At 43.9% G+C, this 27,660-nt stretch overlaps 1 protein-coding gene across 2 annotated transcripts in view; it reads right to left on the minus strand.

Moving 5' to 3' along the window:
• The window catches only part of LOC126335180 (uncharacterized), a 284,521-nt gene that overhangs the window by 73,217 nt on the left and 183,644 nt on the right, over window positions 1–27,660 (minus strand). Inside the window, exon 3 of one of the 2 annotated variants that reach the window (XM_049998172.1) lies at window positions 26,945–27,044. In XM_049998172.1, the coding sequence (XP_049854129.1) occupies window positions 26,945–27,044 (100 nt within the window). The remainder of the gene's footprint in view (window positions 1–26,944; window positions 27,045–27,660) is intronic. The other variant, XM_049998173.1, reaches the window with a different exon arrangement.

The raw sequence follows: 27,660 nt of genomic DNA on the forward strand, positions 1-27,660 counted from the left end.
TATGACTGTGTTTCATATTATGAATGACTGATTGCTCGAACGAATTGAAAACTACATAATCAAGTAGACAGGAGGAAAAATTACAACATGAATGTGTGCTGTCTGTTTTTTCGGACACGCATTCACTTTATTACAGGCTACAGTTAAGACCTGATGAAAATGCACAAAGAAAATAGTGTTATTTGATGTATGTGTGCAGTATATTGTTTCTTTCGGCAACCGGATTCTATCATAACGCTGCCGATAACTTTTCTATCCTCCATCGTAAACTAATTTTTTCCATCCATATGACATTGGAGAGTTGCTTTTGGAACACACCACTGCTTTGCAGTAGCAGTCTAATTGTCATATAGCATTGGTAAGCGAATCTTATTTACTTTTCACGGATATGTTTAGATTTGTATTGTTTGCCGCAACTTCCCGTCCAATGGCGCGCATAGCAGATGTTAAAGTGCGTCCACCATTGAACCACTGCTAACTTCCTACAATAGACCACTCGTCCAATCATGGAAATACCGTAAAATTACTTAGGGATATCGCCTGTACAAACAATGTGATTTGTTTTATTGGCGAGTAATATATACAAGAGGCCATTCCTGTTCCTCTTATGTTTACGTAAATATAATTGAAAGTACAAATATTGCACATTGTAAACAATAACTGAAATTAGATATTTCACAAATGATATTAAATGACTTCAATACGTTAAAAGAATTCTGTCGAGTTGAGTTAAAACTGTGGTTAATTATATTTAGTAACACAATACTGCTATTATACGCACACTTTACATATATTGGAATGAAAAACAAAATTTATTTTGCACTCATCAGATCCATATTTAAGTTCACATGCTTTTAAAGTTTAGCAGATAAAACCCCAGCAAAATTTTCACGGGTTTTAAAGTCTTTTGTAATTAATCTATGTTTTATTATTAAAGTATATTTAAACTATTCTTCCGCAGTTTTCCAGTACCGAAAGGTGTTTAATACGGAAAATAGAACCAAGAGAATATGCAGCGAGCACTTGACTCTGCGCGAAATGGTGATCCCAGTTTGACGGCTACTGCAAAGCAATGTTATGTTCCAAAAGCAACTCTCCAATGTCATATGGATGGAAAAAAATTAGTTTAAGATGGAGGATAGAAAATTAATGGGCAGCGTTATGATAGAATCCGAAGTTGCCGAAAGAAACAATATACTGCACACATACAACCGGGAGAAAAAGATGACTGGCAAGAAGTGGTACTACAATTTTATGAAGAGACATAAAGAGCTCTCGAGGTAACCAAAAGCCATTGCTCGTGCCACTGGTTTCAACAGAGAGAGAGTTGCAGAGATTGTTTTGACATTCTCGCAAAGGTAGTCGAGAACGTGTTGGAAGAATCTGCAGTTTTTGACGCCGATAAACCTGTGGTCTTAACCATACAGAAAAAGACAAGAAAAGTAATTGAAGCATTTTTGGAGGACATCATTTTTGCGCCAGTGACTGTAATAAGTTTTTATTGCACTATCCTAATTTCGGCCTTAGGCTTAAAGCCATAATATCAGCACTTGATAATGGCCTAAGGCCGAAATTGCAATAGTGGAATAAAAACTTATAACAGTCACTGGCGCAAAAATGATGTCCTCCAAAAAATTTGTTGTGACTGTGAATCCCAGCCTCGACAAGTTTCTTTAGTAATTGAAGTAATTGCTAAGAAGGGGAGAAAAGAAACTGGATAGCGTGTACAGCGTGCTGTTACAACAACCACAGTTCGCCGCACGAGTGCCGCTGGACAAGGCGTACCACCCATGCAGTAGTTCCAGCTTGGTCTTGGCAAAGAGTAGCACCTCCTGCGACAGTCTTCCTTTTCAAGCCAGACAGCGAATACGTAAACAAAGAATTATCTGCGAAATATCTGGAAAATTTTATTGCCAATGTAAAACCTTCGAAGAAGCATGAGGGCTTCTTCTCCTTGATGATTGTGCAACCCATACAAAAAATCCGGAAGCTCTGCATATAAACACATCAAAAAAAGTTTTTCACGACCTCGGTTCCGAGAGTTCCGGAACCTGTACAGAAAACTGGAATAGAGATCAACATAAACATCATTTCCGCTCATGAAAACCACACATTGCATGTTATACCACCATACAGCGAGACCTCGAGAGGTGGTGGTCCAGATTGCTGTACACACCGGTACATCTAATACCCGGTAGCACGTCCTCTTGCATTGACGCTTGCCTGTATTCGTCGTAGCATACTATCCACAAGTTCATCAAGGCACTGGTGGTCCAGATTGTCCCACTCCTCAACGGCGATTCGGCGTAGATCCCTCAGAGAGATTGGAGGGTCACGTCGTCCATAACCAGCCCTTTTCAATCTATCCCAGGCATGTTCGATAGGGTTCTTGTCTGGAGAACATGACGACCACTCTTTTCGAGCAGTGACGTTATCCTGAAGGAAGTCATTCACAAGATGCGCATGATCGGGGCGCGAATTGTCGTCCATGAAGACGGCTGCCTCGCCAATATGCTGCCGATATGGTTGCACTATCGGTCGGAGGATGGCATTCACGTATCGTACAGCCTTTTCGGCGCCTTCCGTGACCACCAGCGGCGTACGTCGGTCCCACATAATGCCACCCCAAAACATCAGGGAACTTCCACCTTGCTGCACTCGCTGGGCAGTGTGTCTAAGGTGTTCAACCTGAACGGGTTGTCTCCAAATACGTCTCCGACGATTGTCTGGTTGAAGGCGTATGCGACACTCATCGCTGAAGAGAACGTGATGCCAATCCTAAGCAGTCCATTCGGTATGTTGTTGGGCCATCTGTCCCGTGCTGCATGGTGTTGTCATTGCAAAGATGGACCACGCCATGGATGTTGGGAGTGAAGTTGCGCATCATGCAGCCTATTGCACACAATTTGAGTCGTAACATGACGTCCTGTGGCAGCACCAAAAGCATTATTCAACATGGTGGCGTTGCTGTCAGGGTTATTCCGAGCCATAATCCGTAGGTAGCGGTCATCCAGTGCAGTAGTAGCCCTTGGGCGGCCTGAGCGAGGCATGTCATCGACAATTCCTGTCTCTTTGTGTCTCCTCCATGTCCGAACAACATCGCTTTGGTTCACTCCGAGACGCCTGGACACTTCCCTTGTTGAGAGCTCTTCCTGGCACAAAGTATCAATGCAGATGCGATCGAACCGCAATATTGACCGCCTAGGTATGGTTGAACTACAGACAACACGTGTCGTGTACCTCCTTCCTGGTGGAGTGACTGGAACTGATCGGCTGTCAGACCCCCTCCGTCTAATAGGCGCTGCTCATGCATGGTTGTTTACATCTTTGGGCGGGTTTAGTGACATCTCTGAACAGTCAAAGGGGCTGTGTCTGTGATACAGTATACACAGTCAACGTCTTTCTTGAGGAGTTCTGGGAACCGGGCTGATGCAAAACATTTTTTTATGTGTGTAGCTCGGCAGAATGGAATCAGATCGGTTTCTCTTCCCGTGTCTTAGACAGCAGTTAATAGGTTTGCTCGTTCTGGAGTGTGGTCGGTAGAAAGAGATGTCTTTAAGGATCATCACTTTTCTACCTGTAAAGTAGGTCACTCCGATCCATCCAGTAAAGTTATCAGTATTGAGAGCAAAAACACCACCACCACCAACGGAGACGATAACGGCTTAGGTTCCACATCTTGCCTAGAAACCTCAGCAAGACCACCAACAACCGCAAAGGACGCTGGAAAAAATGCTGCTGGACTCAGTCGTTTGGCTGTTTCTTTAGCAGATATTTCTCCTATTCCCAAAGCTGCCACGTCACCGAAGGCCAGGTCAAGAAAAGGCACGCAAATAGTTGTAATACTGACAAATTCTCCATACAAGGTTCAATTAGGAAGAAGCGATAAACCTCCCGCTAACCTGTAAAGAAAGTTACCTATAGTGAGTCAAACGAAACAAGTGAAAAGCACCAACACCAATGATTGGTTTTGTGAACTTCGTCGAAATTGACCAGTGGACGACGCGAGTCAGCGCATGGCATGTGGCATGTGGGTGCGTGGGAAACATTTGAAGCACTGGATTTCTATCAGTTTGAGACAAAAGTTAATTGTTCCACTCATGGCAACCTTACTCCATGTGTACTCCATCTGTTTGCCCGCAGTGTTACCCATGCGAACAGCGCAAACGTTTTTTAAATGTAACTGAGGCTGACTTGAATACCAGCCTGGTATTCACCTAGTATATAGGAAACCGCCTAAAAACCACATCTAGGCTCGCCAGAACACGACTCCTTAATCCGGCGAACGTATTCGATGCGGGGCCGTAGCGCCTCCCCGAATCCCCGATGCGGCGTGCTAGCACGCGCGGCTATCTGGGCTGGTTCTCCGCTTACTCTGAAATTTTCAGGGACGATGTCAAACAAGTTTTTTTACATTAAGAGGCACCGGTGCAATACCTCATATCGGTTCCATTATCTGAATAAAACCGATCTGCAGACCATCAGTCAGCTCCAGAAATGGCTATGCGTCCCCTGATTGATAATCTTTTACGAAAAAAACACATCGCTTCTGAATGGTGGCCGACGGGAACCAGTCAGTACCACATACCATTTGTTGCCAAAATTTCAGACAATTCCGCAAAAAAGTTACAGTCTTGCATTAAGCTGGCCGTTGTGGCCGAGCGGTTCTAGGTGCTTCAGTCTGGAATCGCGCGACCGCTACGGTCGCAGGTTCGAATCCTGCCTCGGGCATGGATGAGTGAGATGTCCTTAGGTTAGTTAGGTTTGAATAGTTCTAAGTTCTAGGGGACTGATGACCTCCGATGTTAAGTCCCATAGTGCTCAGAGCCATTAGAATAATTTTTTGCGATAAACAATGACAGGATACCATAATTTTTATTCAACAGAAAAGAATAACTACAACATTTTGTACACAATAGTGTGTACAATATCCCATAAAGCATTGTCCAATAGAATGTTTTTTTGATTCAGTACCTCCTCACTCATCATTCGACCCGTCCACTAATCTTTCTCATTTTTCTATTGCATCACAGTTCAGAAGCTTCCATTCTCCTCTGTCTGTCGCCCTCGTTTCACTTGTATACAAGGCTACACTCCACTCAAATACCTTTAGAAAAGGTTTGTTAACTTTTAAATTTATTTTTGATGGTAATTTTTCTTTCTCATAAACCATTTCCTTATTGTTACTTCAATGTCTCGTTTCTTAATCTAATTCTGTGAGCATCATCTGATTTAATTCGTCTACATTCAGTTACCCTCATTTTACTATTGTAGATATTCATCCCGTAACATCTTTTCAAAACATTATCCATTACATTCAAGTGATCTTCCAGGGCTTTCTCTGTCTCTGACGGAAATACAGTGTCATCGGCCTACCTCAAAGCTTTTATTTCTTCTCCCTCTCTTTAATCCCAATTCCAAATTTCTCCTTGGTTTTCTTCACTGTTTGTTCAACGATTAGATTAAATAACGTCAAGATGGGATGCAACCGTGTCTCACATCCTAACCAACCACAGTTTCCCTTTAACATCATTCGATTATTTTATCTACAGTCTGCTTTCTGTACAAGTTGTAGATAACTTTTAGCTACTACCTTCAGAATTTAAAGGACTCATCATTGTCAAAAGCTTTCTCTAAATCTACAGATTCAATAAATGTACACTCCTGGAAATTGAAATAAAAACACCGTGAATTCATTGTCCCAGGAAGGGGAAACTTTATTGACACATTCCTGGGGTCAGATACATCACATGATCACACTGACAGAACCACAGGCACATAGACACAGGCAACAGAGCATGCACAATGTCGGCACTAGTACAGTGTATATCCACCTTTCGCAGCAATGCAGGCTGCTATTCTCCCATGGAGACGATCGTAGAGATGCTGGATGTAGTCCTGTGGAACGGCTTGCCATGCCATTTCCACCTGGCGCCTCAGTTGGACCAGCGTTCGTGCTGGACGTGAAGACCGCGTGAGACGACGCTTCATCCAGTCCCAAACATGCTCAATGGGGGACAGATCCGGAGATCTTGCTGGCCAGGGTAGTTGACTTACACCTTCTAGAGCACGTTGGGTGGCACGGTATACATGCGGACGTGCATTGTCCTGTTGGAACAGCAAGTTCCATTGCCGGTCTAGGAATGGTAGAACGATGGGTTCGATGACGGTTTGGATGTACCGTGCACTATTCAGTGTCCCCTCGACGATCACCAGAGGTGTACGGCCAGTGTAGGAGATCGCTCCCCACACCATGATGCCGGGTGTTGGCCCTGTGTGCCTCGGTCGTATGCAGTCCTGATTGTGGCGCTCACCTGCACGGCGCCAAACACGCATACGACCATCATTGGCACCAAGGCAGAAGCGACTCTCATCGCTGAAGACGCCACGTCTCCATTCGTCCCTTCACTCACGCCTGTCGCGACACCACTGGAGGCGGGCTGCACGATGTTGGGGCGTGAGCGGAAGACGGCCTAACGGTGTGCTGGATCGTAGCCCAGCTTCATGGAGACGGTTGCGAATGGTCCTCGCCGATACCCCAGGAGCAACAGTGCCCCTAATTTGCTGGGAAGTGGCGGTGCGGTCCCCTACGGCACTGCGTAGGATCCTACGGTCTTGGCGTGCATCCGTGAGTCGCTGCGGTCCGGTCCCAGGTCGACGGGCACGTGCACATTCCGCCGACCACTGGCGACAACATCGATGTACTGTGGAGACCTCACGCCCCACGTGTTGAGCAATTCGGCGGTACGTCCACCCGGTCTCCCGCATGCCCACTATACGCCCTCGCTCAAAGTCCGTCAACTGCACATACGGTTCACGTCCACGCTGTCGCGGCATGCTACCAGTGTTAAAGACTGCGATGGAGCTCCGTATGCCACGACAAACTGGCTGACACTGACGGCGGCGGTGCACAAATGCTGCGCAGCTAGTGCCATTCGACGGCCAACACCGCGGTTCCTGGTGTGTCCGCTGTGCCGTGCGTGTGATCATTGCTTGTACAGCCCTCTCGCAGTGTCCGGAGCCGGTATAGTGGGTCTGACACACCGGTGTCAATGTGTTCTTTTTTCCATTTCCAGGAGTGTAGATTAGCCTTTCGATAACGTATCTTCAAGATGCGGTGGAGAGTCAATATATGCCTCGTGTGTTCTAATATTTTTCCAAGAGCCAAACTAAAATTTCCCGAGGTCAGATTCTATAAATTTTTCCATTCTTCTGTAAATAAGTTAATTTGTGTCAGTATTTTGCAACCGTGACCTGCCAAACTGATGGTTCGGCAGTATTCACACGTGTCAGCGCCTGTCTTCTTTGGAATTGGGATTATTACATTCTTCTTGAAGTCTGATGATTTTTCGTCTGGCTCACATATTTTGCATCAGTAATTCTACAGGAATTTCGTCTACTCCAGGGGCCTTGTTTCGAATAATTTCTTTCAATACTATGTGAAATTATTGTTGCAGTATCCTGTCCCCCATCTCCATCTCTCTCCTCTTCTTTTTGTGTAATATTGTTTCTAGGTTTGCCATTCTTATAGATCTTATCTATATTTCTACCACCTTTCAGCCTTCCCTATTGTGTTGCCTTTGGGCTTGACTTTTGAGCTCTTAATATTCATACTAGTGCTTCTCTTTTCTCTAAAAGGCTCTTGAACTTCCCTGTAAGCGGGATCCATCTTCCCCCTAGCCATGCATGCTTCTTTAGCCTTATATTTTTCGTCCAGCCACCCCTGATTTGCTATTATGCAGTTGCTGTCAATTTCATGTTTTAGAAGTCTTTGCTCCGTTTTGCCTGCATCGTTTGTTGCCTTTTTATATTTTATGTTTTTATCAATCAGATTCTGTATCTGCTGTGTTATCCAAGCTTTCTACTAAGATTTTTCCTGTTTCCTGTTTGACCCAGTGGTACCTTCACTATTTCATCTTATCATAACAAAATAAGAGAATTCAGAGCTCGAGCGGAAAGATCTAGGTGTTCCTTTTACCCACGTGCCATTCCAGAGTGGAATGGTAGAGAAGTAGAATGAAAATGGTACGATGAACCCTCTGCCAGGCACTTAAGTGTGAATTGGGGAGTAACGGTGTAGATGTAGATGAATGCTAACCACTCGTCTTCTGTTTTATTTCTTTCCCATGTTTCGATCAATCGTTGCCTAATGCTGCCGTCTAAGCTCTCAGCAACCTCTCATCGTTTCAGTTAATCCAGGTTCGATCTCCTTAACTTTCTACCTTTTTGCTGTTTCTTAAATTTTAACTCACAATTCATAAAGTATAAATTACAGTCAGAGTCAACACCTGCACTTGGAAATATCCTGCAGCTAAAAATGTGTTTCGAAATCTCTGTGTTAGCATCATTTAATCTTTCTGAAACCCTATTGTGGGCCCTGGTGCCTTCCACATATACAGACTTCTACTCACACAGCAATTTAAGTTAAATTTTAAAGAGAAGCCCTTTATTTTGTCCACCACTTTGTTATTTTCAATCAGACGTGGATTTATCACTTCAGATCAGAAGCGAAATAGCCGCCAAAGCAGTAAGTGGAAGCAGGTGGCCTTGGACCAAAAAAGGCGCAATCGGTTTCAACTGCTGGGAAGTCTACGGCCGGAGTTTTCTCCTTTTCTAAACGAGTTATCCGTATTGATTACCTTGCTACGGTTAAATCAAAATCTGAAGATCACCACGCAGCTACTTTGGACTGAATGGACTGAAAATAAATTATGAGGAGCATGGTTTATAAATGAGTAAAAGAAATCACCTGTCGTCAGTCAAATACGGCAGTGGAGAAAACTGAGGGAATTCAAGTTTGAACTGTTGGATGGTTCCAATGGCTCTGAGCACTATGGGACATCTTAGGTCATAAGTCCCCTAGAACTTAGAACTACGTAAACCTAACTAACCTAAGGACATCACACACACCCATGCCCGAGGCAGGATTCGAACCTGCGACCGTAGCAGCCCCGCGGTTCCGGACTGCAGCTCCAGAACCGCACGGCCACCGCGGCCGGCAAACTGTTGGAGATATTCATCGTTTACCAGATTTCGGCCTCTCTGATTCACCTATTGTCAAATCTAAAGAAACTGCAACTGGAGATCGTTGTGAGTTCAATGAATTTATGACAGCCGTAGATGCCGTAGCCAGGTATTTTGCAGACATTCCGTAGCAGGAGTAGAGCCACGTTCGGCAAAGTGCATTAATTGATTTTGCTTGTAGTTCACCCCAGCCTTGATAAATTCAAAGAAAATCGTGACCAGTTTCACAGTGGCTCCTTCAGTTGAAACAGATACTGAATTCAACACTGCTGGAAAGTTACATATAATTAAGATCCTCACCGGACTAGTCGTAATCTGCAGTTGCATTGGTGAGCATCAACTAACATATTTCAGCACTGTGCACTGCGGAGGATCTATGGGGCAGCTAAGGATAATAAGAGCGAAATGGAAGCGTAGAAGAAACGCCGAGTTGAGTCACCTATTGCAAGGAGACAACATTGTAAGGTTAATAAAAAAGTTGGAGTATGGCCTGGCTTGAACGTGTTCTTAGAGCGGATGCTGAAAGAATGCCATAAATGGTTTATGAATGGAAGCCAGTTGGGAGAAGAAAGAGAAGGAGACTACGGAAATGGAAAAATATGGGCAAAGAATCGCTGTGCAGACGACTGAGTGGAGAGCGAGGCCGTGAGAAGAATAAGAAGACGATTTGCAAGATTTGTCTAGAAAGGATAAGGAACAAGTTATGTTAGAGACTGAGTATACATAATCTTTTGCCACGAATGCTACCCCTTTTTAAGCGAAAGTTCGTTGTTCCGAAGAACTAATTTCAGGCTACATTTAAAAGTTGTTCTGCTATATGTCTGACATTTTATATTATTTAGAAATTAGACAATGATCAAAGTCTTTTATGGCTGCATATGGAATTTTTGAGTCACTAACGGCTTTAGTAATGTGTAATAGAGGTCATTCTTAACACAAACTGAATCTCCCATCGGTGATTGATAAAATGTGAAAACGGTATTAAACTGGAAACGTTTTTCCTAACTTCCTGCAACATATTATCTATCTGGCCCGAACCGGCTTTCGGCTGCTTAGGTCATCGTGGAGTACCTGATAAAATGAAGCTCTACTTACACAGATGCTATTTAGTACTTATATAGAAGATGCAAAATATAAAAAAATGACGACGTCTGGAGAGTTTACAATGGAAAGTAGTACATGTTTATATCACGCCGAAATAGTTACATTCAACTAAAAATGAAAAATAAAGTTTTTTATGTGGATATCGTTTCTTTTAACAACAGGTGAAAAATAAAGTTGCATTGACAATTTATCTAACATCTGTGTAATTGAACTTACTTTAATAGAGGGGGAAAAGGGGAACTGGATTTGACAGTTTAAAACCAAGCTGAAATTGCGTCTCATCAGTTTATTGATTTTATGTATTTCTACTTTTCTTAACAGCATGTGAAACTCCACAATCTACATTTTACGGTTGGGTCTCTGTTTAGCGAAGTTCCGCAAAGGTTGAATCTGTCTTTCCTAACTCCTAGCTTCTCCCGTTTTCCGATAACCTAATCGCCTCAGCTCTGCCTGACTTACCAAAGTAGGTTCAAACTGATGTAGGTTGGAGTAGTTACGCAGAAATGAAGAGGCTTGCAGAGGATAATGTAACGTGGATAGCAGCATCAAACCGGTCTTCGGACTGCAGACCAAAACAACAAATCATTACTGGGAAATTCAGTTCCGTTTTTGCTTTTTGCCAGTATCCAATAGCTGGTAAAAGAAGTGAAAAACCAACGAATGTGCTCTGCGTATATTGCCCTTCAGATGTCCTAAAGTGCACCGCTCACCTTCCACACACACAAACACACACATACACAGACAGACACACACACACGCGCAGACAGTAAGTAAACAAAGACTTGAACCAAGGCGGGCGGCGCCTGTTGGCATCCGAGACGGGGTTGAGCACTTAATCGGCTTGAGCCAATCGCGTCGTGTGAGATCCACTTAAACGGGGCTATTTATTACAACGTACCGTGCAAGTGGAACGTGTGTTCCATACATTGTGTGGGACAGGAACAGAGCCGCTTCCCTCGTAAAGAAGCGAGTCACAAATGGCCTGTATACGGTACGTTCCGTACGATGCAGCAGCGGAGAATACATTTCACACGGGGCTCCGGCATAATCCTGAGTAGTGACAGCGTAATCCCACGTTGTGCACCGTGCCGTGGTATGCAAGACGTGTCTGCTTGTGTGAGCCAGGCGATGATCCGCAGCTCAGCACTTTAGTATGAGCTCCCCTGGTCTGGACGAGTCTATTAATCGTACGGCATTCCGCGCAGGTCGAGGCTACAAAACCGACTCTGGCCGCTCCTCTTTGAACTGGCTCCAGAGAGCGTGTACTCTCTCGCACTGCTGAAAAAACGCCTACTTTTCCCCGGTAATTTACACTGGGAACGCCTTGGCTCCTGTGCTGACAGTTGTTCTTTCGTAAAATTCCTTTAGAGCTAGAGATATAAGCCAAACTGTACGTACTATGTTCTGCTGCAGATGAGAATCATTCCACAAATTTACAGAATATGTTGCAGTTGCGTCAGGACTGTGGCTATGAAAAATAAAAGTCGTGTATTACGTTCACAAAATCATCGTATATGTTCAAAATTGTCTTTTTTTTTAATGAATACACAGCTAAAATCGTTTTAAAAGCGTTTGGAAACAGACACTTTAGTTTTTTTAATTGCATTTAGCACTGCAGGACAAGTTTTTTGCCTGTCCCCAGCTTCATCGTAATTATGTCGTTTCACTGCGAACTTCAATTCAAGGAACAACCAAAAGCCGGCTGGGGCCAAATCCGGCGAATAAAGCACGTGGTTCATGACTATGATGCATTTGCTGGCCGAAACCTCTCACGCAGTCTTCGCTTTGTGGACTGGGACATTAACGTGGAGGAGTGTCCATGAAGCTGCCTCTCGGTGTCTGGCTCAAATTCTATGAATTCGCACCCACAAATGATGGAGGACACAAAAGACTTGTTGCCTCACTGTTCCGTCAGTCATCGACAAGTATTACTCGCACAAACAAAGTTGACACTCCACGCGGTGGCTGATGGGAGCGACTGTAAATGGGAAACACCTTTACAGTCGCTCCTATCAGCCACTGCGCCGAGTGTCAACTTTGTTTGCGCATGTAATACACTCCTGGAAATGGAAAAAAGAACACATTGACACCGGTGTGTCAGACCCACCATACTTGCTCCGGACACTGCGAGAGGCCTGTACAAGCAATGATCACACGCACGGCACAGCGGACACACCAGGAACCGCGGTGTTGGCCGTCGAATGGCGCTAGCTGCGCAGCATTTGTGCACCGCCGCCGTCAGTGTCGGCCAGTTTGCCGTGGCATACGGAGCTCCATCGCAGTCATTAACACTGGTAGCATGCCGCGACAGCGTGGACGTGAACCGTATGTGCAGTTGACGGACTTTGAGCGAGGGCGTATAATGGGCATGCGGGAGGCCGGGTGGACGTACCGCCGAATTGCTCAACACGTGGGGCGTGAGGTCTCCACAGTACATCGATGTTGTCGCCAGTGGTCGGCGGAAGGTGCACGTGCCCGTCGACCTGGAACCGGACCGCAGCGACTCACGGATGCACGCCAAGACCGTAGGATCCTACACAGTGCCGTAGGGGACCGCACCGCCACTTCCCAGCAAAATAGGAACACTGTTGCTCCTGGGGTATCGGCGAGGACCATTCGCAACCGTCTCCATGAAGCTGGGCTACGGTCCCGCACACCGTTAGGCCGTCTTCCGCTCACGCCCCAACATCGTGCAGCCCGCCTCCAGTGGTGTCGCGACAGGTGTGAATGGAGGGACGAATGGAGACGTGTCGTCTTCAGCGATGAGAGTCGCTTCTGCCTTGGTGCCAATGATGGTCGTATGCGTGTTTGGCGCCGTGTAGGTGAGCGCCACAATCAGGACTGCATACGACCGAGGCACACAGGGCCAACACCCGGCATCATGGTGTGGGGAGCGATCTCCTACACTGGCCATACACCTCTGGTGATCGTCGAGGGGACACTGAATAGTGCACGGTACATCAAAACCGTCATCGAACCCATCGTTCTACCATTCCTAGACCGGCAAGGGAACTTGCTGTTCCAACAGGACAATGCACGTCCGCATGTATCCCGTGCCACCCAACGTGCTCTAGAAGGTGTAAGTCAACTACCCTGGCCAGCAAGATCTCCGGATCTGTCCCCCATTGAGCATGTTTGGGACTTGATGAAGAGTCGTCTCACGCGGTCTGCACGTCCAGCACGAACGCTGGTCCAACGGGCGCCAGGTGGAAATGGCATGGCAAGCCGTTCCACAGGACTACATCCAGCATCTCTACGATCGTCTCCATGGGAGAATAGCAGCCTGCATTGCTGCGAAAGGTGGATATACACTGTACTAGTGCCGACATTGTGCATGCTCTGTTGCCTGTGTCTATGTGCCTGTGGTTGTGTCAGTGTGATCATGTGATGTATCTGACCCCAGGAATGTGTCAATAAAGTTTCCCCTTCCTAGGACAATGAATTCACGGTGTTCTTATTTCAATTTCGAGGAGTGTATTAGACACATGCTGTTACATTCTCGGTCAGGACGACTGCTGCGCTGACCGGCCGGGGTGGCCGAGCGATTGTAGACGCTACAGTCTGGAACAGCGCGACCGCTACGGTCGCAGGTTTGAATCCTGCCTCTGGCATGTGTGTGTGTGATGTCCTTAGGTTAGTTAGGTTTAAGTAGTTCTAAGTTCTAGGGGACTGATGACCTCAGAACTTAAGTCCCATAGTGCTCAGAGCCATTTGAACCATTTTTGAACGACTGCTGCAGTGAAACTAGCACTCTGACCTTCTACACTGCTGTTGTTGAAACTTCAGTGATCGTAATGCCACAGTTCGCCACGAGATAACATTGGAGTTTGAAATTTCACACAAGCCGTCCTAACGGAACTGAGACATTGTGTATGATCTACAGATACGCCCGGATTCACACGAGAAGCACTATATACGGCCGGACAACTTATCTGGTGAAGCGGTAATAGATTACAATGCCCGACAGAAAAATTGAAGCACCCAAAAGACCTGGTTGGACGTAGATGTAATTTCGTACACTTGCACATAATCGGCGGGTATTTAAACCATAAGAGTTGCAAAATTCCCTGTGACAGGTAGAATGGACACCGGAGTCCATTAATGTTGATAGTTTTAATGGTGTTGTCACTTCTGACAGAGTAAATGAAGGGCGTGAACAGTTTCAGATGTTGAATGATCACTGTGAAGGACAGAAGATGCCGCGTACACGTGTGAGATAGAGTTATCAGCACGTGACACAGTTTGAAGCGGGCCTCATCCTGGGCCTCCACTGGTCTGGATAGTCGAATCGCGCAATATACAGATTTGTGGGGGCATTCAGATGTGACAGTGCTTCGTTGCTGGACTGTGTGGGAACGTGACGACATGCGTACTGGTCGTCAAGGCTTCAGATAACCGCTTCTGATCGCCACCTTGGAGCATCGCCCATTGTGCACGAAGCACATCGTAACCCCTTCACATATGCGCCTGCCATCCGGGATCAGGTAATGGACTTCGTGCAACTCTGACGAGGAGAACACAAGTGCCATAAAATACGGCTTCTCTGTAGACATCGACCGCTTCTGACAAAACGGCTGCCGACCGGTGTGGTCGTTCGGTTCTAGGCTCTTCAGTCTGGAACCGCCTGACCGCTACGATCGCAGGTTCAAATCCTGCCTCGGGCATGGATGTGTGTGATGTCCTTAGGTTAGTTAGGTTTAAGTAGTTCTAAGTTCTAGAGGACTGATGACCTCAGAAGTTAAGTCCCATAGTGCTCAGATCCCTTTGAACCATTTCAACAAAACGGCTGTCAAAGTTTTCGATGTGTTTTAGATGTTCTTTAGCGGGCGATTAACTCCGCGCACCTGTTGGCACAGTATCTAGGGTCGCGGCTTCTCATTTTTTGGGTCCAGTGCTCCAAATCCGATTATTGTTTTCATTTATTTTAGTTCTCCGTTCATCTACCTATGTCTGTAGAAGGTTACTAGTCGAATGTTTCGTATCAAGTTAGGGGATACAAGGCTGTTATGCCAATTGTAAAATTACAACTGGGTTTCTCAATAAGTGCAATACATATGTGTATCGTATTTCCGGCGTTTACGATCTGTTTAAATTATCATATTCTTATATTTTATTCTGATAGCAATTCTTAATTCTTTATATTGTATTCTTATGTTTATTCTCCAGGAAGATTAGGTGCATTCCCTTGGGTAATACTGACTAAAAAAATATTCTAAACATAGAAATTCCGCACACCATCAGCATTGCGCCAAAGCAAGGTTGTCACATTTCTCCGTGTTAATATCCCTCGCGAAAGAAACCTCGTTAACGTCGCTGAAAATTTCGCGCGTTACCAATAATTTCGCGGCAAACCATGCATAACGGATCATTTTCCGAAAATTGGAGCTTGCAATTGATTATGAATCAAGATACACTACAGGAATTTAATCGAAAATAATTTCAAATAGTTTTTCCCTTTATTTAATATTATTTTTTTAACTCATTCATCAGATATGCAAGTAGTAGACGCTTAAGTACAACTTTTCATGAGGGTATTTTCGTTCCGTCCTACAAGAAAATGCGTGCTTTTTCCACCAAATTGAGGTAAAGCATCACCAGTGGTCTGTAATTAAATATTTTTACAATTTAATCTGCTTTTAAGATAACAGAGCAGTTCGTTATTAATTTGATGGTTTTTACTTATGGTGATTTCTGCTTGGTTTCTCGCCTACATCAGGAAAAGCAATGTGCTAGAAAGTCTCTGGTGTCTGTCTACATTGGACACTGATACTTTCGGTCTAATTTTGCATTGCTCGTTAGACTACGAGTATCTACATCTACATCTACATCTACATCCATACTCCGCAAGCCACCTGACGGTGTGTGGCGGAGGGTACCCTGAGTACCTCTATCGGTTCTCCCTTCTATTCCAGTCTCGTATTGTACGTGGAAAGAAGGATTGTCGGTATGCTTCTGTGTGGGCTCTAATCTCTCTGATTTTATCCTCCTGGTCTCTTCGCGAGATATACGTAGGAGGGAGCAATATACTGCTTGACTCTTCGGTGAAGGTATGTTCTCGAAACTTTAACAGTACCGAGCTACTGAGCGTCTCTGCTGCAGAGTCTTCCACTGGAGTTTATCTATCATCTCCGTAACGCTTTCGCAATTACTAAATGATCCTGTAACGAAGCGCGCTGCTCTCTGTTGGATCTTCTCTATCTCTTCTATCAACCCTACCTGGTACGGATCCCATACTGCTGAGCAGCATTCAAGCAGTGGGCGAATAAGCGTACTGTAACCTACTTCCTTTGTTGTCGGATTGCATTTCCTTAGGATTCTTCCAATGAATCTCAGTCTGGCATCTGCTTTACCGACGATCAACTTTATATGATCATTCCATTTTAAATCACTCCTAATGCGTACTCCCAGATAATTTATGGAATTAACTGCTTCCAGTTGCTGACCTGCTATTTTGTAGCTAAATGATAAGGGACCTATCTTTCTATGTATTCGCATCACATTACACTTGTCTACATTGAGATTCAATTGCCATTCCGTGCACCATTCGTCAATTCGCTGCAGATCCTCCTGCATTTCAGTACAATTTTCCATTGTTGCAACCTCTCGATACACCACAGCATCATCTGCAAAAAGCCTCATTGAACTTCCAATGTCATCAGTGTCTAATGAAGAAAGACACCAAATACATGCTAGCGGATTGCATTTTCTAATGTAGGCGAGAAACCAAGCATAAATCACCGTAAGTAGAAACCAATTCCATGAACGAACAAAATGTTAACGAGCTGTTTAACGCTCTTAATAGCAAATCAAATTATAGATATCTTTAATCACAGACCACTGTTGATTCAGTATCTCAATGAAGCGAAACGCGTCTCTCAAAAAAGAAAAAAAAAAAGCATTTTCTTGTAGTTGTAGCGACGGAAAGAAGGTACCCCTCAGGAATTGTAAAGCAACTACGGACAATACGGCCATACAACTGAAGAATTTAAAGACAACTTAATTTTGTGGAGTTATCTTCTACGGACATGGGTAGATAACGAAAGAAATCGAAAATAAAAATAATAACCAGGTTTCGAAACGGGGCACAAAAGTGTCAACCCGGAACGCTAGTCACTGTGGCACCACTCCCGTTGAACTACACTAGTGTCCAAAATTAAAACAACAAACCGGAATTGTGCAAGACTGCGTTTATTTTTCCACAAAAGAGTATAAACAGGTGGTGGTAAAGAAGAAACAATGTAAGAATATCGAAGTAAACAACTGCAACATGCATAGCGGTAGACAAAGATGTTCTTCGCTTTTTCCCACTTAACGGATTTGCACACACATTCGGACAACTGGTTAATGTGCTCAGCGTAGTGTGTGACCACATCTGGCGCAGTACGGAGCTGACAACGACGGGGGATGCTATGAGTGACGTCATTAATCTCATGTTGAGGCAATATCGCCCATTCTTCCTGCAGAGCTGCTGGCGAGTCTTGGAGAGTGGTTGGTGGATGCTGACGTGATGAAACCCGCCTCCCTAATGCATCCCAGACATGCTCTTTGCGACTTAAATCGGGAGATGGTTCAAATGGCTCTGAGCAGTATGGGACTTAACATCTATGGTCATCAGTCCCCTAGAACTTAGAACTAATTAAACCTAACTAACCTAAGGACATCACACACATCCATGCCCGAGGCAGGATTCGAACCTGCGACCGTAGCAGTCGCGCGGTTCCGGACTGAGGGCCTAGAACCGCTAGACCACCGCGGCCGGCTAAATCGGGAGAGCGAGCAGCTCACAGCACCTCGCCAACATCCGCACATGGGGTCCCAAGGTCACGCCACCATACCTGACATCAGTTAAACCTTACCGATTCACCCATACGATTTCATGAAGATGTGTTCTAGCGATCAAACAATCACTGGCCACACAACCAGGGATTCCCCTCGATATCAGTCTCTTAATGTTTGGGTCTCTAAACCATGTTCCACGTTCCCTCCAGATACGAATCCGACGAGAATACTCACCGGACCAAATCGGGGCTCATCTGTGAAAAGAACTTTGGTTCACTATTCGACCATCCATATGGCGTGTTAACGACTCAACTCTAGACGTTCCTTTCTGTGAAGACGCGTCAGAGGTACAAATACAACAAATCTCCGACGATAGAGGCTACTCTGCCAAAGCCTTCTGTACACCGTTTGCCTCGATGCAACAAGACCAGTGGATGCTGCGCGATCGGATGGCTGTTGCCGTGCAGTACTAAGGCGGAACCGTCGAGCCGTTACAGCCAAATAACGGTCCTCTGTTTCTAATGTCACATGTGGTCGGCCCCGCCCTGGTCTTCATGATACAGTTTCGGTCTGTATAAATTGTCTCCACATTCGAGAAGCAACAAAATGATTCACTTTTAGCCATCGAGCCACATGAGTTTGCGCGAATGTCCTGCTTCCATTCTTCTTATGGTCCTCCACTGCGGAGAGTCTAGTAGGTTTCTTCTCTGTGCAACACTGCACCGTCTGTGACTGTGCACACAGCGACCGTGCATGTGGGACTACCCCATTTGATAGGTGCTCTGACGTCATCGTGGACGTGGTTGTCCGTTGAACGGAATGCCATCTTCCATGCAGAACGCTATCGACATCTGTTGACAGTTTGTTGTATGATTAAATCGTGTATTAGACCAACGACGGGGAAATAGCGGTTTGTTGCTTTAATTTTGGGCACCAGTCTATCTACTCCTTAAAAGACACATAAAGTACCTTGAAAACTTTGACTGTCGTTTGCTCAGAAACGGTCGAGTATCTACGGATAATCAGAGAAACGCCTTTGCTTATTCTGACTCCTCTTTGACCCAGAAAAAATTTCTGGGGAATCGGGTTATGACGCCATTGAGTGTCATTCCGCACCATTAGTAGAATACTAGCAGTAGCTGGACTACCAAATTACTGTCCAATGGATAGGCTGACGTTAACGCACAGCACGAACGTCAGCATTTGGACTGGTGTCGTGACGGAGAATCACTGTGTACAACGATGAACGCGGTTGTGCACTACCACGCATGACCATCGTCGGCGAGTATGGCGGCGACTTGGACAGAGTCCAAGTATTTTGGTTAGGCACAGTGGTATTGCTGCTGCCATCACGATTTGGGGAGCTATTGGGTATGACTTTAGGTCACAAGCGGTAACGATTGTGGGACCTCTGACGGCACAACCGTACGTCATGGATATCCTGCGTCCTCTTTCGTTAGCTGTCATACGGTAGTTTGCTGAGGCCATTGTTCAACAGGACAATGCTCATCAGTTGCTGGCACGTGTCTCTATGAGGTGTCTGTTTGATACTGAGGTACTTCCAACGTCGGGAAGGTCCCCTCATTTCTCCAAATAGAACATGAGTGAGACCAGCTGGTACGTCGACTTGGTGCCAGTGGCAGTACGCAGGATACCAAGGACCAGCTACAACAGCTGTAAACCAACAGGCCTCAGCAGAGGATTTATGAAGACCCCCTTCGCAACTAAATCAGTGCATGCATCCAGGGCAGAGAGGTGCAACATTACACCGATGGCTGTGGACTCACGTTGTCAAGTTCTTCGGAAATTTGACTCGATACTATAATCACTGAAACGTACCATTTCAACGCGTGAAGTTTGCTGCCGGTTCCGCCTACTCTTCTGAGTGCGCCACTTTTTATATCATGCTTCATGTATAAGCAAACCTTCACCGTGAATCAATCTGTTTATTAGTGAAAACTGTATCAAAATAGTAATTCCTGAGACTAGCTTTGACACTGACAGAAAAGGCGGAGGACGACTTGAATTTATTAATACAGGGTGATAAAAGAGAAAGAACAGACTCCATTTGTTAATTACGCACAGACTATGAAAATAGTAAAACATTGTGCATGAAACTTCCTAGCAGATCAAAACTGTGTGCCCGACTGAGACTCGAACTCGGGACCTATGCCCTTCGCGGGCAAGTGCTCTACCATCTGAGCTACCTAAGAACGACTCACGCCCGGTCCTCACAGCTTTACTTCTGCCAGTATCTCGTCTCCAACCTTCCAAACTTTACAGAAGCTCTCCTGCGAACCTTGCAGAACTAGCACTCCTGAAAGAAAGGATACTGCGGAGACATGGCTTAGCCACAGCCTGGGGGATGTTTCCAGAATGAGATTTTCACTCTGCACCTGAGTGTGCGCTGATATGAAACATTCCGAGTTCGAGTCTCGGTCGGGCACACAGTTTTGATCTGCTACGAAGTTTCATATCAGCGCACACTCCGCTGCAGAGTGAAAATCTCATTCTGGAAACATTGTGCATGTCACTGGATAGACGAAGGTTCAAAGTTTTATGTTGACCCGGAGTGTAGCATACAAGCAACATGAGGATCATGCATTGCCCGAGAAACATCGAAACGGTAGTCCATATCATTCCACACACTTATCAACAGGTCCCTGTTTACTGAATCAACAACTTGAACAATTCGATTTCTCTGCTCTTGAAGATCAACTGCCTTAGGTGGGACAAAGATTATTATCTTTTATATACCACAGCAAAAAATTGCAAGGTGTGACGTTTGGTGACCTGGGAGGCCAAAAGCAACGAATAAGATCTTGTTGTTCACCTGTTCCATTCCAACCTTGTTGGGTGTTGTTGTTGTGCGTGGTTTGGGAATCTTATGGGTGCCCAGCGGCAAGGTTATCAGCGCCCTAACAATGATTAAAATAAACGAAAGTGGTTTTCCTGTGCAGAACAAATTTTTAACTTACAGTCAATAATTCACCATAGAATGTTAAGCAACAAATCAATAGCAGTGTCATTTATAGATTTCAAGAAAGCATTTGATTGTATAGACAGAGAAACGATAGATAAGGTCATTAGAGAATTTGGTGTTAAATCAAAACTAGCAAACATAATTCGTGAAGCACTAACAGGTACAGTATCTAAAGTCAAATTTATGGGGGGAGTATCTCAGCCTTTTGAAATAAAAACTGGTGTTAGACAAGGCGATGGTTTATAACCTTTACTGTTTAACTGTTAAAATGAAAAAATAGTAAGGATCTGGAATTCAGAGCTAAAAACTCACAAAATTGAACCAATAATTCTGGGAAGGAAAAAAAATGGAATTAAGGTAAACTGCTTGGCTTTTGCGAATGATTTCGCAATACTTTCAGAAAACCTAACAGAAGCAGTTACTGAAATAAACATTCTGGAAAAATTAGCAAACAGAGCTGGCCTCAAAATTTCAGCTGAAAAAACAAAATTCATGGCAAATATAAAAAATGCACCAAAATATAGAAACACAAATAGGTAAAATAGGGCGAGTAAAGAAATTTAAATATCTTGGAGAAACTATACAACAGAATGGGCCAGAAAAATCTGCAATAGATGCAAGAATTAACAAAATGGAAAGAGCATATGGTTTGACCAAAAATATTTACAACAGGAAATGTATATCTAGAGAAACAAAACTAAAACACTACACCACAGTGGTACGACCAGAATGTTTATATGGATCTGAATGCCTAAGGATGAACTATAAGATGGACAAACTAGAGGTACTGGAAAGAAGGATTATTAGAAAAATAATGGGTGCAATGAAAACTGCAGATGGTTGGAAAATAAGAAGTAATGACGATATCTACAAAAATTTTGAGAAACTATCTGAAGTAATGGCCAAACGAAGATTAACCTTTTTTGGGCATCTCTACCGAAGGGATGGAAATAGACTAACAAAACAAATACTCTTATATTTGTGGAAGAAGAAATCGATAATAGCACAGATTACAGAAGTAGGAAAAGATGTTGAAAGAATCGACATCAAAGAATCAGAAATAGCAGAAATAAACCGTTTTAAAAAAAAAATACTAAATTTGGAAGGCTTTCAAAGCAGAAGAAATAAAAAATCTGGAACAACATGGACAGAAGAAAGGAAGAGACTTCATGGGGAGGAAATGAGGGAATACTGGAACAACAACAAAGGAAGAAGAGGAACGGAAGTTGTTAACGTGATCCTAGTTGGTCAATACGATAGTAAAAAAAAAAAAAGTAAGTGGATAAGGACGAAAACTGTCGTACACGCATGCACACGAAATGACCTCATAAGTACTCTGTCGCACAGGCACTCCTACAGGCACTAAAACCAATGGGAGGCAAGGTAGAAAGGTAGATAATCAAGAAATTAAATCAGAGGGAAAACAAAACACAGAAGAGCTAAAAGAACAGTATAGGGAAATGTGACTGGCTGACCACTTACAAAAAACTTGGGTGAGCCAGCCACCCTGTTGCCACATTAGAAACATCTCCCCAAAATATTGTTAAAAACGTGGTCCACTTCACAAAACTTCAAAAAGCGAACTACATTCGTTTGATCATTTCATAAAATAGACTGCAGATTCGCCGGCAAATCCGCTGCAGTCCGCTGGTCAGCAAATAAAATGCAGTCCAGTAAAATGTGGCGCACCGTGGTCTGCACGCCACAAGCACCACACATTGGAGGGTCCTCTCGCCGGAGTAAAAATCTGTGCGTCATACGGCTGTGGCCGATGCGAAGACGAGTAAGGAGGAGCCCGTCCCGTCGACGTGGCCGGAAGGAAGTGCTCCATGGCCGAGTTGTGGGTTCGACGACACGGAGCTTCTTGTCGGTCACTTCCCAGCGACACAGGTGGTGTTGTTAACATAACGCCGCGCCTCAAGGTGAAAGTGAGGTTGGGCGTGGTCATGGGTAAAACTGAAATCATTGAAATCTTGAGGAAACGACCAGTTTTACGCCACGTTCAGGTATGATATTCCTGTCTCATTTCCTCCGAAAAGAGAAAGGTCCATAAACCCTGTGAACATAAACGGTACAAAAGACATTCAGTTTCGGTGGGTCTCATTTTCGACAAAGACGACAGGATTTTGTGACCCAAATTCTTGCATCATGAACTTCACCCGGTAGATGGAAAGTCGGAAAAAAGTGTTCTCTGCCAGGTCCTGAAGAACCGAAGTGCAAAACTCGTACCCTCTGTTACTGTCACCGGGACGTAATTGCTGCATTAAACTGCAACTGTATGACTTCACATCCAGGAGTCGTTTCAGAACATCAGACACCGTTGTTTGAAGCAGTTGAAGTTCCTGTATTGTGTTTCTGTGGGCCCCCGAAAACTTCGTGCGAACGATTCTCGGGTACGCTTGACATTTTTATCAGACATGCCTGGCTGACCTGTACTCTGCCCTTTTCATATGCAACCAACTTCCAAGAATTCTGTGTGCCAGCCATAAATCTGTCATTTTGCTGAATCGACGGCGGAATGCAGGTTGCACTTGAACAATGGCTTGGCCTCGTGCAGATTGCAACACACAGATTGAGTTCTCTAGTGGTGTAGTAACCATGTTGCTACAAACAAAAAACGGAGCAGCTATGTCAAAACTTTGAACCTTCCTCTATCCGGTGACACGTGCATCGTGTTTATATCTTTTAGATTTTGTCTATAATAAACAACTGAATTCTGTTCTTTCTTTTTGGATCACCTGGTATATGCAGCGTATATTACGCATGCATATTCTAGGTCCTCCGAAACTGGACATCACAGTTCCAACACCGTTAAGGTAACATACAACAAGCATAAAACTGACATGGATATGCATTTCACCGCAGACAGGTGTAACGCCATGTACATTTTGTATGCAAGGAAAGATATGTTTCATGTTTCAAATTCAGAAATCGCAACTGAATATTGTTTGTTTGTGAGAACACCATATTAAGCCACGTGCCTTTTTCGTAAGAAGGAGATACGAGTAGCAGCTCGTGAAGGAATTAAACAGCGATAGGACCGTAATCAGTCGTGACTGCGATTTATTCATCAGCGATATTGCTACCCCTATTGTTCGAGATACCACGACTGCCATGTGGAACTGATGGGTTTAGGAAGACCAAACTCAACGCCACACCGGATCCCAACGGCCCTTTGGGATTATCTGCCGTGGAGGACATACACACACTGCTTACTTCGGTATTACAAAATTCTGAATATGATTGCAGTATGAGCATTTGTTTGAATCAATAGTGTTGTAGTATTTCGATTTGAGGCGTAGCTTAAGCGCTTTATCCTTGTACGGTGTGTTCAAAAAGTCTCTCCTCTGTGCCGTATGATTGTTCGCCTGCCTGGGTTACTTCCCTTCAAGTGGACTCTCCCAGCATTCCACTGTTTCGTTTATCTCAGCCAGCGGCAGTAGTATCGTTGGTGTGTGTCGTTACGTGTTGACGTGAATCTTTAAGTTTAGTTCCTTTGTTAGTTTGTTTTGTTTTTGTCACTGTTAAGATGCTAACCATTGAAGAACTTGTGTTTTTAGTCGAACGAGTGTTCAAAGTTGGCGGTAAATACACAGTTTCAGTTCGTCAATCATTTAATTCAGTTTTCGCAGAGATAACACTCCCACATGGCAATACTGTGCGAAATTTGATTCACAAATTTCGAAGTAGGGTTCAGTGACAGATACACCGAGAAGTGGTCCTCCTAGCCTTTTGTCTGAGGGTAAGCTACTCGATATTTCCGATAAAATGTCCGTGAGTCCGAACAAGTGAGTAAGAAAACTCGCCCAGAAAATCGATGTTAGTGTCGGAACGGCCCACACAGCTGTAAGGAAAAAATTAGAACTTTTCCCATACGAAGTGACAGTCGTGCAAGAACTGAAGAATACTGATCATGGCAAGACACTGAGTTATTGTCAATGGTTCAAAAATTTCGTTCAACAAAATGGAAGGGATATTCTTAATGAAACGTTTTTCACTGATGAAGCAGCGTGGTTTCATTTATCCGGGTACATGAACTCGCAAAATTCTCGTATGTGGAGTACTGCAATTCCATTGTGTATTCATGAGGAACCACTTCATTCTGTGAAAACAGGAGTTTGGATTACAATTGCTAGACGTCGGATTGCGGGTCCCATATTTTTCAACGAAACAATAAACGCACATCGATACTGCAGTGATATTCTGTACCCATTCATAGGAGAACTTGTGTTAAGTGAAATACTGAACGTTTATTTTCAAAAAGATGGTGCAACCGCGCGTACGGCTCGCGTTTCAATGTCGCTGCTTGCTGATGTTTTTGGTGATCGCATAATTTCACTGGGACTTTGGTCTCCACGATCGCCTCACTTAACACCACCCGACTTTTTCTTCTGGGATGCAGCGAAAACAACCGTCTATAAAAACCGTCCAAAACCCATCGATGAATTGAAAACTGCAAAATCCACTTTCACTGCTTCTGTTACAGGAGAAATGTTACAACTTGTGTTTGGAAACATGATTAGGGGAATTGAATTGTGTATTCAACAACAGGAAGGACACTTTCAACATTTAATGTGAAAATTTGTAAGTAAAAATGAATATTCAAGAAAGTAATAACTTGTATTTCAGTGACAATGAGTTTAATTTCGGTATATTCACTGCGGCATACGACACGCGCGGCTAACAATCATACAGCACTGCGGAGAGACTTTTTGAACACCCCGTATTATAGCTTAACACAACAATTCAAAGTTCATCGTGAACATTCCGTCCTGTGACCTTCCTAATGATCCATTTTCGGAAGGTAATGACTTTTAGAATACGAAAAATTTTGAAGCTCAGTGTTTAGTCAGATTATTTATAAATTAATACCCTGCAGCAGTTTGGATGGCTTTTCGCTGTCTTACCCAAGTGATGGTTTTTATCAAAGTAAATGAAGCAATATCTATATTTAAATTATAGCTCAGTATGTTTTTAGGGTTCCATGTGTCCAAAACAGAGCCCTTCGTTGTTCTCCTGCCTGTCTGTCTGTCTGTTCGACTGTTAGGAACCCTTTTACTGAGGAATAGGTAGATGTATCAAGCTCAAATGTATGTAACATGTCAAAGTCTATGGTCACTTGTCAGAGGAAAACTTTGAAGCTTCTAAGTCAATTCAGTCAAAAGATACGGCGATTTATGTCATACATTTTGATACTCAAAAACTCGCTCATCAAAACCTATAGCTACTTGCCGTTGTAGAATCATTAAATTTGCCAAGAAGCAAGGTTTTACAGTACAAGTAAAGTAAGAAGATCTGGAAACTGTTAAACTGTAATTATATCACCTAAAACGTGTCTTTTTTCCATTGGAACATACGTTGCATTCCTCATCCGTCAAAAACATAATACACGAACGTTACTGCATGCAAACATAAAACGTAAGTTCTGGTCATGTTATATAAAGTAAATAGTAATATTTTATTAAGTCTTCTATATCTATGTATATAAACTGAAGTCCCTCGCTTGCTTCTTTTTGTATATCCGAGGAACCACTTAGAGATTTTGATACAGTCTTGGAATTTCCGAGACTGATATCTTACCAGTATTTCTATCGCAAACAGTGAAAAATCGTTGTAAATCTCGATTCCCATATGTACATAATTATGTTTGTACATAACCCTCAGTGCGCGAGTCCTACTTAAATTTAATTTTTTTGTTTATATATTTACATTACGAGATGATGACTGCAGCTACATTTCGCCAGAAACCTCTCTTCCCACTATTAACTCGAGAGACTTGAAACTAAGCATTATAAAATTGTACAAGAGTACACGTCGAATATAGTATCGCAATGTTTATTATTTAATTTACCGGTTTTATATGCCGACAGTTGAGTGCGCAGACTTTTAGCGAAGAACATGACACACAGAAAAAGCTGTTGTACTATCCTATACGCGAACTGATTCGGCACTGAAACATCCGACATACTCTCTAAAGCGCTACAACAGTTACTACTCAGTGATGGAAGTAGTAGAATTGTTTGTGTAGCACAATAAACAAGCAAACAAACGTACCGTAATCGGAGGCGTGGGCGTCGGCGTGGGGCGACTGTAGAGACCTCTGCAGCTCGCAGATCTGGTCCAGCGTCACTTGCAGCAGGTCGCGGGGGTCCTCCTGCAAAACAAAGTACCTCGTAGCACTGCAGGCACTTCTAAATGTCGAAATTGATGGTTTACAAATTTCTATGGTTGCAGTCGTGTTGTCACGTTCTCTTCATACGAATTTTCGACAACTTCGTTCATTGTCTTCGCCAGCTGTCGAGCGCAGATTTCGTTGGTCACAGATAAGGTCCAGGAGCAGAAACCACGTTCGAAACATGACGAAGGCAAGGAAGGAATTTGTCAAAAATTCAGGTAAAGATAAAATGGCACCTCAGCTGGAATCCTAAAAAATGATATAGCAGTTTCAAATAGAGTTTTCTGTTCATTCAATTATTGCAGGTCAAAACCACATAGCTAGATCTAGTTAACACATAGTAGACGGATTCTGCGTTTATTCGTGTTTTTTCACGCGCCATCTGTGACGGACTCGTATCTACTACACGCTGCCTGTAGACTTCGTCTAGTTAGGTGTTTACACCCGTAGCCAACGTGGCAAATGTAATTTCCTTCATGTATTATAGTCCGATCCACGAATGATGGCCGTTCGCGCAAGTCGACAGACGGTCAGGGATTGCACTGTTGCTGGTTCCACCACTATTCTAGCAATAAACCGAAGTTTATCACGTGCT

Source organism: Schistocerca gregaria, chromosome 2 (assembly GCF_023897955.1).
Source record: "Schistocerca gregaria isolate iqSchGreg1 chromosome 2, iqSchGreg1.2, whole genome shotgun sequence".
Taxonomy (NCBI): Eukaryota; Metazoa; Arthropoda; class Insecta; order Orthoptera; family Acrididae; genus Schistocerca; species Schistocerca gregaria.